Genomic DNA, 15,788 nt, shown 5'->3' with positions numbered 1-15,788 from the left:
CTGCCTGCAGCAAGGCACAGTGGCTACACGCTGACTTTATTTTTGGTTTGTGATGTCCATTGCAATATTGCAGACTGAGATACAAGTATTCTATACCCTCAGCAACCAATGCAGCCTTTACCCTGTATGTACACAGCTTGGCTTTCTTATTTTAAGTTGTGATAAAGTAATGATGCTCAAGTCACAAATGGGGTTTTCCTATAGTTGCGATGGAGGAGGCTCTTTAAGAGACCAAATATGTGAAATGGCATTCAATCGAATGACATATTCAATTAATATTCATCGCCATCTTTATGATTTTCACGTGTCATCATGAAGATTGTTGTCAGGCTCTATCATTACACTGTAGCTGCCATTTTTAATTGGAAAGCAAATGAAGGGAATGAAGGGAAGAATATGAGCCATGTAGAATTTAAATAGATCGACCACGCAGACATTTACTTATTAAAAGTAACAATATGACAATGTAAATCACAAATAAAGGGTCTGCATTCAAATTTCTATTTAATGTCAGGGAAAAATTATCTACAAAATGTATTTAAAGTATTAAAACAAAAAGGACTCCTGCAAACTATTACCTCTATGACTTGTGTTTTTACCTTTATGACATAATTTGATTGGTTTGCAGCAATACTTAAGCAGGATGTTACCGTTGCAGACGGTTGAGGTGGAGCTAGTTTTAATACTGTACATACACTTTGGTAATTTAGTCTAGTGGGTCCCTCCTCCAAGGGCTCACCACATAAATCAGATGGGTCTCTATATTATTAAAGAGCAACTTTATTGAACTTCCCTCTGATTATATCATCTGGTGGTGTTTTTAGCCATAAGCAGAGATATGTAAATATAGAGGAGGAGATATTTAAATATAGAGAAGGCAGGTTTATACCACACATTTACCTGTATCCTGGTGAAGCTGCCCTTTAATGAAGGGACTCAAAAGAAAAAAACTAAACTCTGCTTCAAAAATCTTTATTGATCATTTAGAACTTTTTAACTTTTTTTTTTTTGAGTCAATTGTTGCATTTTTTAAACCAAGCCTCTGAAATAATGTAATTTAAAAAACTGTACTTAGTTGAGTAACTTTTGTTACTTCCATCAGGATGTAGAAGTAATACAATTGATGTTTAAAAATTCCTTTAGAGGTATAGTTATTAGGAACAGCTAGATATAAAGTACTAATCTATACAAATGTGGACATTTCAGGTTCAATGTGTCATTGTTTATTGAAACTTGCGTGGTACCAAGTGAAAGCACTGTTAACCTCTGACTTCAGTGGTGGTTTTTCATCACCACGTAGCTGAAAGTTTGACGATTGGCTTCCTGAACACTTTCCCACCTGTTTGCCCCAGACCCCCCTCTCTTGCACCATTTATTGCTCATGCCCCCCTTAAACATACAGGGATTACTTGGCAGGGTGATGGCAGCAGACATTCCCATAAGAACATAAAAGGGACAGCTGAGGGCGACCAAAATAGCTAAATAAACTTGACTGTCTGCCAATACGCTAGGCCTTGAGAGCAAAAGGCTTTCCTTCATTTGTTTTGTTGGGTATTATTATCCAATTTTACCTCAGAGGTAATCAGTTTTCATTTAATTAATAACTTTGATAATCAAGTCTAAGTGAATTTATTTTTGCCCTCTGGTCATGACTGCATGTGTTTTCAGTGATCTCAGTCTGAGCCCGATGCTTAATCACGAGTCACACCTCTCTACTTTACTAGTTTCCACTCCTGCAGTAATTTGGGTTAGACACGTTTGTTTTTCTTGGGCATTCAGAACATGCACAACCTGATACTGCCCTTTAGTCTTGTCTATGTGTTCTTGTTGACCTTTGACATCTGGTTCACTGCATTATCACAACCTTGTTGCAGGAATGAAATAGGTTCCACCACATACGTTAACAATCATTCTAAGGTTCTCAAGTATCCCAGTAAATGCCAGTATAATTTTTGAGTATTATTATTCTAGACCTGTAACAGAGTGTACGTAAAATTCATTCATTTGTCTATTAATTTTTTATATTAATAAATATTACTGTGTAAAGCTAGTAAATACAAACAATCATACAAGCATAACTAGATCATGCAATTACAGAATTAAATAACCCCATGAATCCTTCTGGTTTACATTTGCTGGCATGGCCATGGATCAAGTAGTGATTGCATTCTGTGTGCTGTTAAAAAAGGTTTTACAACTTTTAGTCTCACCATGGGGAAACTCGCTCAGACTCTAGTTTTTTTCTCATGTCCTCTGTACACCTGAGGTGCTCTACATGTGGCACAATTTAAAATTTCCTTCATTGCATAAAAAGCTTCATGTTACAGAATTAAATAACAGTATTATATATTTTTCATTGCATGAAAACATTCAGTGTCTTGAAGTTGGTTAAAAGGCATTTCAATAATCAAACCTCCCACCTTGTAAAAGGTTTACAAACATAGAAATGACTTAATTTCAAATTTTGCTCAAAATCATCATGTTTCTAAACCTAAAAATGTTCATAGTCAGAATATACCACTTTGTTTAATAGTCCTTCATTGTTTGACGTAGTATAGTAGGAAAAGCACGTGTCACTCATCACAGTAGCAGTAGCATTAGTATTCTGTGTGTTGTTAAAAAAACATTTTTATACATATAATCTCACTCAGACTCTGTACACTTCAGCAGCTCTACAATTTATTTAGTTATCTAATGGAAACATTTTTCAAAAAACTCAACTATTTTATATTTTGTTATTATTGAGGGTCAGTATCCAATTTAGATTCAGTATTTTTGTCATTTTAAAAAGATTATAATAATTAATAATTAAAAGTTAAAACTAAAAATATTTAACCGTCAAACATATTTGTATTTAAAATGAAAACAATTTGCACAGTTTTTTCCTTATGTGATTCATTTTTGCAGCATTTTTCTCTTTGGGTTTATTTAGTTTTAAGTTAGAAATTGTGAGTTTTGTTGCCAATTGGTTTTACAAATTATATATTTTTTAAGCTTGTCATTACTAACACATAAATACATTTAAAAATACATTTTACGAATCTGAACTTCGGGAAAATTATGTTCCCTAACCTTTATGTTTTATGAGAGAAGTATTCCTAAAATAATAGATGAAGCTATGACATCTCAAACCTTTTACTGATTTTGATGGCTACTGCAGTTTGCTGCCTTCACACACAATAAAACAACAAAATGGAATTTTTTTTTTTACAATGTGTTTACACTCTGCCATCCCAAGGAAGTGTTTCCACACAAATATATGTGTACAATGCATAGATTGCATTGCATACATTGGCCGATGCTGCAATGTGAGAGGTTTTGCCACGCTCCCAAAGCCATTTATCACTTTTTAAATGATTGGTATGTCTGTCTGTAGGGTCTGGAATGTGGACAAGCTTCAAGCTTGACATATGCAGGAAGATCGTCGCAGTTTGCAACGTTGGACTCATTACCAGGTTGCTCTGTTATGATCACATTTACTTAATAAACAGTGTAGTTACAAAACGTATTGCACACTTCAATTTTGTAGTGATGATGTGGCTTTGTTTGATTTACACATGATTTAAGAGAAAGTAATTATCTAAATGATTGAGAGCATAAATTAATTAAAGTATTTAATTTTATTTATTTTTTTACCTGTCTTTAAACTGTCTTGGGACTTACTTTAATTTGCCTTGGAAATCACTGTACACTTTGTGACATAATTATATTGCAAAGATAACAATCTGTAAATTAGGTGCTTCTGTCACACACTGTGTCTGCAGCGACCTCTGCTGTTTAGCCTCCTCCACAATTTTAAATTGCACCACATGCAGAGCTGCTCATGTATACAGAGGACATGAGAAGAAAAAAAACACTAGAATATGAGCGAGTTTCCTCATGGTGAGACTAAAACTTGTAAAAACCTTTTTAACAGCACACAGAATGCAATCAGTACTTTATCCATGGTCTTGCCAGCAAACTAGTAGGATTCATGGGGTTGTTTAATACTGTAATTGAATCATGAATTACTTATATTTAATGCAAAGACAAGGGGACACAAGCCAGTGTCTCTGTCTCTTTAACAAGATCTTTGAGAGTGAGAGGAAGCCTGAGGACTGGAGGAGAAGTTTACTGGTGGGCTTACAAACACTGGTCTGGTGAAAGGATTCACAAGAGCCTTATTGCTGTTTGGCTTCTGCAGATGGAAAATAGAATTTGCAACTTAGAATAAGGTCATAGGGAGTTGCATTGTGTCTTCGTACATTTAGAGAAAGTGGAAGTCTGCTCTGGAAAACAGAGGAATTAAGCTTAGCCACAGCAAAACAGAATGCATGTGTGTGAATGAGAGGGAACAGTGAGGTTACAGGGAGCAGAGGGGAAGAAGGTGCAAGACTTTAAGTACTTAGGGTCAACGGTTCAGAGCAACGGAGAGTGTGGAAAAGAGGTGAAGAGGCGAGTGCAGGTAGGTTGGAACGGGTGGAGAAAAGTGTCGGGTGTGTTGTGTGATAAAAGAGTATCAGCGAGAATGAAAGGAAAGGTGTTTAGGACATGTGATATGAGACTAGAGATGTTGTTCGGCTTGTTCAGTGGCACTGAAGAAAAGACATGAGGCAGAGCTTAAGATGTTGAGGTTCTCTTTGGGAGTGACGAGGATGGACAGGATCAGGAATGAGGACATCAGAGGGACAGCTCATGTTAGATGTTTTGGAGATAAAGTCAGAGTAGCCAGATTGAGGTGGTTTGGACATGTTCATAGGAGAAACTGTGAATATATTGGTAGAAGGATGCTGAGGTTGGAGCTGCCAGGCAGGAGGTCTAGAGGAAGACCAAAGAGGACATTTATGCATGTAGTGAGAGAGGACATGAAGTTAGTTGGTGTCAGAGAAGAGGATGCAGAGGACAGGGTTAGATGGAGGCACATGATTCACTGTGGCGACACCTGAAAGGGAACAGACCAAAAGAAAAGAAGAACCATGAATTAACTATATTTGTATGATTGTCTTCAACTTTAAACAGTAATTTTTAATAATACTATAAAAACTATACTATAAAAAATAGATAAATTGAATGACCAATTTAATTGCAACCAATTAATTCAGGTCCAGATGTGAATTTATATAATAATAATAGATAATTTAGAACTTTAGCGCCATTGTGAGTATACTTACTGACAGATGTGTATTACTACATTACTCACAATGCTGAAAAGGGCCAATGTATAACCTGCACACACCAGCAAACACCACCAGTACTGTACCTTGTTTACTCTAAGTTGTTTCTAGGGGACACAGTCAAAGGTCATCACAGCTCAGGTAAATCAGGCAAATTACTTTTTGCTTATTGGGAATGGAATTGAACCAATAGATGATCTAATCTGGTCTTATAAAACAGGTGTCCTTTTAGCATGTTTAAAGATGTCTGGGCATCAAACTCTTTTACGGTCTAACTCAGAACAGTGCAGTTTCAGTTCGTGTTTGACACACATGAATCACTTCATCTTAGTTCCTCATAAAATGTTTGTTATTAGTCATTGCTCTTTTTGTAATCATCCCAGGTCAATGAGCGCTTCTTCTTCTTTTGCTTGTCGACTCTTCAGCCATTCCTCTCTTGCTTTCTTCACTTCCTGACCATAATAATCATGAAGTTTGCTGAACTCCTCAAGTGGATCCAAACCCACTAAAGGCCATTCACCATACAAAGGCGCTGGCCCATTAAGTGGTGTGACGTAAGCATTTCTCCTGTGCCACAGTTTAGGTGACTTTTTAGCTACTACTTTTGTGGGTATTGAAGGAGCCTGTAAGACAGTGCTGGCACTGAAACTTCTTCCCTCCCTGACCTCTGCTGCTGGCTGCTGCGCAAGGGAGAAAAAGCTGGTCGGTGACTGTGTGAGGGCACTGAGGGAGTAGCTGTGACAGGATTCACCAGAGCCATGTTGCTGTTTGGCTTCTGCAGATGGAAAACAGAGAATTTGCAATATGAATAAATCATGAATAACAAATATTTTTTACTCTATATAGTCCATTCTTTTTTTCTTCACAATTAATTATAAAAGGATGCACACTAAAAAACTTAATTGGTAAATAGCACAAAACTCATGACACACCTTCATACTGCCTCCCCAGGTCTCTCACCAGCCGAGACATGGAACGGTGGCTGGATATGAGCAAAGCTCTTACCCAGCTCTCTTGAGAGCTTCGATCCACTGCTAGAAACCTGTAGGTTTTGAGTCCAGGCCCTTCAAATATCAGGGAAAAGGCAAACTGCCCATCAGACTCTGAGCGTCTCACTGCACATCCTTCCAGCACGATGACACCCAGCAGGTGTCGGTCAGCTGGCCGCTCTTGATAGAAAAGCAGGTTTCCTTTCAGGACAAACCATCGCCGCTGGTAGGTGGCATTGCGCTCCTTCTATGCAGAAATACATCAAAGTAAAGTAAGTAACGCAGGTTTATAGCATTTGCCATCTTATGGAAGTTTGGGGTGTTTCATGTTTGTTTTTTGTTATCCTCACACCTTTTTGAAGAGGTATCCCTCTTTATCAACTGGTGAGGTACATGACAAGTAGTGGGTCAAAATCTTCTTATGGATCTTCATCCCAACACCTAAAGATTAGAACATTTGAAACATATTTACACTGAAGACTGCACGAAATGTAATCTGAGGGTTTTCATGAACAACATATTGACAAATATCCTAAAAACATGTTTTCCTTTAAAGGGTGACTTCACCAGTTTTTTAACTCTGCTTCTATGGCTTGCGTTTAGGGTGTAAATGCACATTCATGCTTTAAACTTCACTCTGACTTCCCTATATTAAAACATCTCTGCTTCTAGCTGACATGCCCTGAAAGAATTTTCCACCATTAGGAGTTCAGATGATATCATATGGGGGAGCTCTGGAAAAGCAGGTTGACCATGATAACAGTCTTCATAGTGTGAACAAGATGACATAATCTGAACTGAAAGTTCCTCCAAGTGATGTCATCTGGAGGCATACTACCCAAACAAAAACAACAAATTAAACCTAAAACTGGTCTAACAAAATAAGAAAACTAAACTCAACAGAAAAGAAAAACTAAGCTAGGCCCATTGCTACAGGGAAGCTAGCAGCAAGTCTACCTCTGAACAGCAGCAAAAAATAAAAAATAAAAAACTCTCTCGAGGAGTTTCGACTGCAGGCCTTATATACCTAGAGCCCCTCCTACAAAGACAAACCACTACTCATTAATACAACCAATTAAGACAATCTATTAGTTATTTTCTATAGAAAAAATATACATTTCGTATGTATGTTAGCCTAATTTATCCCATATGGGAAGATTAACATTAAACATTATTATGAGTACTTTTAAGACTATTTCCCCATAAAATCATAAAGCTCCCCTCTATTTCATCTCATAATGGTACAGCCTAATCCCCCCACTGTTATAAAGGCTTTTCAGACCTCCCACTTCCTGTTTGATATTTCTGAACCTGTGACCTGTTGGTAGATGGACTGAGGCCCACATGAATATTTGCTAAGAATCAAAATGACAATGGTTTTTAGAGGATGCATTAATGAGGTTATCTGGTACTGTGAACAACAACAACTGCATTCTGCTGGCTAGATGGTAAAACTAATAGAAATGTTGGTGCAAGTGTGTGGTATCAAATTTGCACCTACTTTCTACAGGGCATTGGTTAGTCTCATAACATTTACCCTGCCCTCCCCTGAAGATGACACCTGTCGCGTCCTAGAGAGGTAGTCAGCTGTACAGTGCTTCTTTGCACTTCTGTAGATGACATCAAAATCAAAGGGCTGCATGGCAAGAAACCACCTTGTTATCGGTGAATTAGTGTCCCTCGTATTTTTCAGCCATGCCAATACTCGATGGTGTGTTTCCTTCCGAGAACTTCCTTCCGAGCGAGTAGCAGCAAAGGGAGTCAAGAGCCCACTTTATGGGACAGCATTCCTTCTCCACCACTGAATACCTAGCTTCATGCTTCTTGAGCTTCCTGCTGATGTACAAGACAGGCTGCAGACACCCTGACTCTCCTTGCAGCAGAGCAGCTCCAATTCCGCTGTCTAAAGCATCCGCCTGGACGGTAAAAATCTGTTGAAAGTCAGGACTCTTCAGTATGGGTTCTTTGCACAGTGCTGCTTTCAAGGCTTGAAAAGATTCTTCACATGCATCAGTCCACTGAATTTTGTTAGGCTGATTTTTCTTTGTCAGGTTTGTAAGAAGGACTGAGAGTGTGGAAAATCCAGAAATTAACCTGCTGTACCATCCCACTAAGCCCAAGAAAGATTTTACTTGTGATATGGTTTTTGGTCTCTCTGCAGTCATGATGGCATCTACTTTATCCCTCTTGAGGCCGGATCCTTCCCTTTCCCAACACAAATCCAAGGTACTTTGATTCCTACTTGGCAAGAGCACACTTTATCAGAGTGGATGGTAAGACCTGCACCCTAATGCGCTGCAGATCCTCTTGCATATGAGCCAAGTGGACTACACCACACAACTTACTCCTGCCCTCTTCAGAGAGATCTAAGAGGATGAGGAAGTCAGTCCCCAGTAACACAGGACAAGGCAGCTCTGGAGCTACTTCTACTTTCATAAGATATGGTTGATTGTGCACATGTAGACTTCAGCCATTGGCACCTCAGAACTAAGCACACAAACCACTGGTACTACCACTTCTATATTCCACAGCTCTTTCAGAATAAACTTAGCCTGCACAAGAGACTGAGTACTACCTTAACTAGCAGAGCAGAAAGGGTAGATCAATTGACCAGGACCTTAGCTTCTGGTGATATGGAGGATGCAGCTTGAGGCATAAATACTTCAGGTCGTGTAACAAAAAAAGGTTTGTGCTTCTGGGCCTTTTAACAGGACAAAAGGGAGGGGTATGGCCTACCTCACCACCCTTGTGACAAACAACTTCAGCTTTTCTGCTTGGCTGAGCTTTATGGTTGGATGAGTCAAAAACTACAGGTTTTCTAGATCTAGCCTGACCTGAGGAGTAATTTGCAGAACCACCACCTTTACTCAGTCTCTCAGACTCCAGTTGGTCTGAGCTGGCCGCCTTAGTGGTAGACCCCCTTTCTAACAAAACAAAAAACAGTGTCCAGTTGGGGTTTCTTCTCTTCGTCCTCTCATATAATTTATGTGTACTGTACATTTGAATCACCATTTGAAGCCTTGAGATTATACCATACATTTCATGAAAAAGACAGATTAGCAAAAACTAAAAAAAAAAAAAAAAAATGCAAAGTTGTCTTGCAGTTTTGTCTCCTTTTCTCTCCCACTGATATCAAGGTCATTCAAATTTATCTCTCTTCTAACTTCCTACTTGCACTTGCATCTCATGAAATATAAAAACTTTTCTGATAGGACTTTGCTATGATGTTTTCTCCTTGACTTTTGCTGCCTTGTACCTCACTTGTAAGTCGCTTTGGATAAAAGCGTCTGCCAAATGACTAAATGTAACTACTACACTAGTTCCACATTAACCAGGTAAACAATAAATGCTACTTATACACTGAGACATAAGTATTAACTACATTATAATATGTTGGTCACATTGGAGATTCTACTGCAAGAAGATGCTTTCAATATATTTAGTTACCAAGACTTTTTTACTCAACTAGCTTTTTAACTGCGGTACTTATATATACTGTAGTGTTTGTATTCTTGTATTAGCACTTCTACTTACTAGCATAAGTTTTAGACAAAAAAATGTCCCTCTTCTGTCAAGATAAATTGAGTAGATTGTTACAATGAGTAGCATCTTATTTTTATTAGTTGCAGAAAATGAATATCCATATCAAAAATCTCAAAGTTATTATTTCTATGTTTTGGGATTAATTACCAGTGTCACCACAACATAAATATATACATAAAAACTGAATAAATATCTATAAATAATAAACACTGAGAATTACTAGAACAAATACTGCTTATTTCAGTAACTGTCTACAACATTAAAGCCAAGTACCTACTAACTATAAAAACGGGGCTTGTTCTGAGGCCATAAACTACATCTGCAGGTAGTTGTATTGTAAGTCAAACAATAGGGACAAAACTGAAATGAGTGACACAGACCTACCTTTGAAAATGCTGAATCCCTCTGCTCTTTCACACAGTCATTACATTCTTTACACTTGCAGATATTTTCGTCTGGTACTTGTTCCTATAGAGTTAATTCCTATTTTCTTGCTGTTTGATGCAGTTAGACTCAGACAATGCTAAATACGTAGGCTACGTAGTTTCTGGTTACTACCACTAATTCTCTCTCGGGTATGAGAGGACAAGTGTTGAAATATAAATAACTCGACCCACTTCCTGGTAACAAAATCCTGACACATTATATTCTCTGTCCTCTCTCCTATGCTTGAGTCTACCTTGAGCTGATGGGTTGTGCCAAGCTGAAACAAGCAGTCAAAACCAACCCCCTCTGACAACAACTGCTACCTGGAAGTGGGATGCTACATGTGTATTTAGAGATTGAGGTCTGATGCATCTTTCACAGCTCTCTCACTTCTGCAATATGTTTAACTTTTCTTAATATTAGATGAGCTTTACTGTGATCTCCGGTGGTGCATAGTCCAAATGCCACTTGGTAGATAGTTGATTCATCAGCAAGACATAAAGAGGTTCTTTTCAAATATAGTAAATATTTGTTTTAGCACGAAATCCTTCTTGTTGCTGTTGGAGCTTGCCTATCCTAAGAAACTTAGAGAGAATTCACATTCGCATGATTACATATCCACATGAACCTGCTTCGTGTTTCACATAGGACATTTTATTGTATATTCATAAAAAATACAGTGTGCCAACCCTTCCTTAAAGTTTAATATTTAGTCAGGCCTTGATGGATGAGCTATATGTTAGAGGTATGTCACACTAAACTAGTGAAGTAAACTAGTACTGTTTAAGTCAGGAAACATTTTCTTAATTTGTTAATCTTTTCTATACCTTTGCTTTCAATAAGATACAAACATAAAACAAACTCAGAAGCATATATGTCTACTTATAAATATACATATATATATATATATATATATATATATATATATATATATATATATATATATATATATATATATATATATATATATATATATATATATATATATATATATATATATATATATATATATATATATGTTAATGTTTATAAAAATTCATTTTAGATTTCAGACAATAAAAACCGGTAATCACTTATGTAAATAAAATATTTTTAGATTAATTTTCTCCTGATTTACTAAGCTAAAAAGTTTCAATTTTAGGAGGAAAAAACAATTACGCTCCATACCAGGTGGTGGCGGTAATATACCACGTCTTTGTTTATCATCCGTACCAGCCCACCTAGACCTTAGGCAGTGAAGAAGAAGAAAATAACGAAGAAGAAATGAACACGAACAACGTCGTCTGAATTATTTCACCAGGTTTTAGATCCTAATAACATTGATTTTATGCTTTCACGCGAGAGTATGCAGAAGTTATATTTGTAATCTTAACTAACTGTTATTTTACCTCTAGTCAGATTTGCATTGTAATAAATGCTTCATTTCTATGTGCCTTGTGTTTGTGTTGACTAACAGTTTTAGCAACGAAGCTAACATGTGTTCTGCGGTGTTCGTTTTACGTTATTTAAACGACTCCATTCTGTGAACGTGTTATAAATATACCTAGGTTAAAAGAGTCACTGTCTTTCATCCCGTAGCACCATGTCAAAAAGGAAAGTAACATTTGAGGACGGGAACGGTGAGTTTGATGTGGAAGAAGACGATCTACCAAAAAAGAAGGTAATACATTGTTTTCACAGTTTAATCAGATATGATATAATGCAAGCATAAAGTTCATATATTTACAGATTAAAGCTTCTCCAATGTGGTAATTTAAGATCTTCAGAGATATATTTGATGGAAAACTGAATATTACTGTCTTTCGGGCCGTTTGTTGAATAAAACAAGCAAGTTAAGTTAATTGTCTGACTGCCCAAACTGTCAGATTACAAATTTCAGTACAGCAAAACATCGGCGATCCCAATGTATTACTCTGCTTATATTATATGGGGGCATTGTGTGCGGCAATAACAATCAATATATTTAATAAAGTATGATTAAGAAAATAGTTTAGCAGTTTAAAAAACCCAATAAGATCATACAATTTAATGCAACACTGGCTTGGTGGATTATTTTTTTAAACTTGTCATTTAGTGTCAGATGGGAACATTGTTGTGCACACATTACTGTTCTGACTCCTTACTGAGTAATTGTGTTTCTGAACAGTGTCCAAACCTTGCAGCTAATACACTGACAACCTCTTGGCCTAAGAAGACTTCCTTTTTATTTAAAGGAACCAAAAGCATTTCTTGACCAGTTTAAGTAGCTGAAGGGTTAGTTGGTTAGGCCTTCTTTTCTTGTCATTTTAGAGGTATAGGGAATTGAGGGTAGGATTGACGTCTGTGTCTCTCAAAACATAAACTCAAAAGCAAGTAAGTAAATTGAACCCATGCTACTTTTAATGTTACTTAATATAATTGACAATATTTTTTAGGGGTGGGGCAATGCGTCAACGTGATTGATTATAAGAGGATGCTCCAAACGCTCGATAAACGATCATAAATATGTATCATAAAAATCATTGTTAGGTGTAGCCCTAATGTTTTCTTTTTTTTTTTTGCTTTTTAACTAGACTTGTGAGGTTGCTAGTGGGCCAGGCTCCAGGTTCAAGGGTAAACACTCTCTTGATAGTGATGAAGAAGACGAAGGGGAGGACAAAAACAGCAGCAAATATGATATATTGGCCAACGATGATGTGGAAGGTATATATTATTTTACCTATAACTGTGAAAACATATATGTCTGAGAAGTAGTTATTTACTTTTTATGTTAGATTAGGTAAATAGACAATTTCATGCACATATTTATATTCTTGACGAGTCAAATTTAGCTTTCTTTAAGACAGCAATGATTTTGCGCCTTGTCATGTTTTTAGGTCAAGAGGGAGCAACAATCGACTTTGATGAGGGAGTTTCTATTACACCTTTCAACCTGGAAGAGGAGATGCAGGAAGGACACTTTGACTCAGAGGGAAACTATTTCATCAAAAAAGAAGAACAGATTAGAGACAACTGGCTTGACAACATTGACTGGGTAATTTCATTTTAAGGAATATTACTTAATATTTGAATACACAAGTAGCCATGCAGTGTCAAATAATAATGATTTCTTTTGCTAGGTGAGAATAAAAGAACAACCTATCAAACAAAAGAAGAAAGGTCTTGGAGCCAAACGGACACGCAGAGTCGGCGATGAGGATGAGGCTGAAGAAGAGAAACAGAGAGAAGACCAGAAGGCAGACTGCGAAAATGAAGAAGTGGAAGAGGAGATGGAACCTGCTGAGGATCCACTGGCATCCTTTACGCAGCAGCAGCTCACTGAAGCTGTTGTTGAACTGTTGCAGCCTGGGGAGACGGTTGCTACAGCGCTCCGTCGCTTAGGAGGCCTTGGAGGAAGAAAGAAGGGAAAGCTGAGGGAAGAGAGTGAACCCACAGAAGAGAACAAAAGGGATACAGAAAAGCTTGATAGGCTCACAGCACTTGCTGACAGACTGGTTGGGTCTGGGATGTTTGAAATCTATCAGCAAACCTATGAAAAACTCGCCTACCTAATGAAGAGACCAGGTGTAGGACAGAAACCTAGATGTGTTGGGGATAATGACGAAGAAGAAGATGAACTTGACATGTTTGCAGATAAATTTGATGAGAAATGTGGTAGAAGATCAGAGGATAAAGAGGAAGAGGAGGAAAATAAAAGAGGTTAGTGTATGCTTGTCGTTGATATCATAAATCATTTTATTGTGATAACTAATTTGGATTTGTCTTTCTTCAGTCATTGATGAAGCGATGTGGGAGTACAAGTGGGACAATGAAGATAATTCAGAAGTCTACGGCCCCTTCACCAGTCGTCAGATGCAGGTATTCTATTATAGCCCCTGTAAATTTAAAAAATAAGTTGAGTTTAAAAGAGATAAAGTGTAACTACCAGTAGGCTTCTCAGAGGAGCTCTTCACTGGCTAGACATTTTGTGTTGGGAATGTATAGATAATAAGCGATAAACAAATGAATGTAAATCCTTGTCAGTGCTTTTGTTCTCATTGTGTAAGCAAATGTTACTAATTTCCAGAACAATCTTGAAAGTAAGTTCTGTCAGCATTAGGGTGATGGCTGCTAATGATAATAGGTTGGGTAAGTTAAGGTTAAGTTCGCAAACTATAGGGGATCACTAGATTAAACATGGTTCAAGATTCTTAAATTGGTCTCGGTCTAATACATGTAAGTTCGTGTGTAAACCAAAATGAGTAGATACAGACTGAGTAGATACGCATGAACTTACATGTTCACATGCAGAACATTACCAATACAAAAAGTAGGATTTTATGGAATGGCACAATTGAAAACGGTGCCAAATTTGTACATGAACATTTGGGAGTTCTACAAAGTACTGTGAAAAATGAATAATAAAAAAGTAACTAGATCGAAATGTTTATAAAAATTGTGGCTGTTGGATTGAGCTTAGCTTGAAAAAGAAATACTAATAATTGGTTCAATCCTTAGGTTGTGATGGATTTTAGACTAGGTTCATGCTTTTTATCATTTATTGTCATACCAGGCACTGATTTGTTCAGTACATTCAACATTTCTGTGCACATGCAACAACCTTTTAACTTTAGCTATACTGTCATTAAAAAGCAGTTTCTAGGCATTTACAAAATCTGGCTCTAATGGGCCTGCAAATGTATCAGTCAATAACATCATTTTTCATAACATTATTGGTTTGCAGGCTAGTTAACCTACCGTTAACATCAATCTACTCAGTTGGTTTTTAATTTCTTCATATTTCTTTTCCAGGAATGGGTGGATGAAGGCTATTTTAGCCATGGAGTTTACTGCAGGAGGGTGGACCAGGAGGGATCTCAGTTTTATAACTCCAGGAGACTAGACTTCGAGCTGTATACATGACTTATGTCCAGCATCAGCATTCATGTTTTGCCCTCAGTCTGCAGTCTTTTGGGGCTTTGATTTCAAATCTATACTTTTAACAGGAGTTTTGTTTTCTGTATATTGTTTTTAAATAAATAACTTGTGGTGTTGCTACAAACTTTTTTTTCTTGTCTTCCAAAGAATCCCATTGTGCTTGACATTTAACTGCATAAAAGAAACAGTAATCAAAATTGTCCAGTTACTTTAGAATATTTTACACCACATATATACACTATACAAGTACTACTAAAAGGAAAAGTTACCACTGATCAAGCCAGTCAAGTCAGCCACCTTTGTTTCAAACCTCAATATTGAGCCACACTGTAATAATGCAAGTATGCATATGTGTGTGTGGGGCATATTATTGTAGATCTATATAAACTTTAAAATGATTTTTTAATTTTGAGAACGAATCTGTCAGTGAAGGAGCAACAAAAAGGGAAAAATAATATTGGAGACACACATGGAGACAGTCAAGGTGCAAATGAAAGGGACGTCCGGAGAAGTTAGATGATATAGACTACAAACTGAAGCAGAGAAAGTAGGTGTAACCTTATTAAGCTTTAATGAAATCTCATCATATTATAAATATAACTTTTGAACCTGCTGTAAGTTAACTGAAAAATCTATTAGGCCTAACAAAGGCACTAACAACTATATAAATGTACTGCATTTGCACTTAGCAGTAACATGGTCTGACAGTTTCAGATCTAATCTAATCAGCACACAAAACATGTACCTCAAATTTTATTATTATCAAGTGGGGATTAAAATA

General features: G+C 37.0%; 2 protein-coding genes across 4 annotated transcripts; one reads left to right on the top strand and one right to left on the bottom strand.

Moving 5' to 3' along the window:
* Positions 1-515: 515 nt before the first annotated feature.
* pheta2 (PH domain containing endocytic trafficking adaptor 2) lies at positions 516-10,424 on the bottom strand. 2 transcript variants are annotated; one of them, XM_067478310.1, is made up of 5 exons: positions 10,070-10,424; positions 7,644-8,073; positions 6,495-6,583; positions 6,086-6,389; positions 516-5,928 (listed from the first exon to the last, which is right to left on the bottom strand). In XM_067478310.1, the coding sequence occupies exons 3-5, from the start codon at positions 6,573-6,575 to the stop codon at positions 5,528-5,530; spliced, it is 786 nt and encodes a 261-aa protein (XP_067334411.1). In that variant the 5' UTR covers positions 6,576-6,583; positions 7,644-8,073; positions 10,070-10,424; the 3' UTR covers positions 516-5,527. The 2 variants fall into 2 exon arrangements, with proteins under 2 accessions (XP_067334411.1, XP_067334410.1); XM_067478309.1 differs by lacking the exon at positions 7,644-8,073 and having other exon boundaries at positions 10,070-10,423.
* An 890-nt stretch (positions 10,425-11,314) lies between these two features.
* On the top strand, positions 11,315-15,204 carry cd2bp2 (CD2 (cytoplasmic tail) binding protein 2). Of its 2 annotated transcripts, none has more exons than XM_067478226.1 (7): positions 11,315-11,411; positions 11,690-11,771; positions 12,664-12,793; positions 12,967-13,124; positions 13,210-13,789; positions 13,863-13,948; positions 14,882-15,204. In XM_067478226.1, exons 2-7 carry the CDS (start codon positions 11,694-11,696, stop codon positions 14,990-14,992), a joined length of 1,143 nt encoding a protein of 380 aa, XP_067334327.1. In that variant the 5' UTR covers positions 11,315-11,411; positions 11,690-11,693; the 3' UTR covers positions 14,993-15,204. The 2 variants fall into 2 exon arrangements, with proteins under 2 accessions (XP_067334327.1, XP_067334328.1); XM_067478227.1 differs by lacking the exon at positions 11,315-11,411 and adding an exon at positions 11,433-11,454.
* The last annotated feature ends 584 nt before the right edge of the window (positions 15,205-15,788 follow it).

This window comes from Channa argus, chromosome 15 (assembly GCF_033026475.1).
Source record: "Channa argus isolate prfri chromosome 15, Channa argus male v1.0, whole genome shotgun sequence".
Classification (NCBI taxonomy): Eukaryota; Metazoa; Chordata; class Actinopteri; order Anabantiformes; family Channidae; genus Channa; species Channa argus.
Note: the sequence above shows the minus strand (reverse complement) of the source record. Positions and strands in the feature narration are given on the sequence as shown.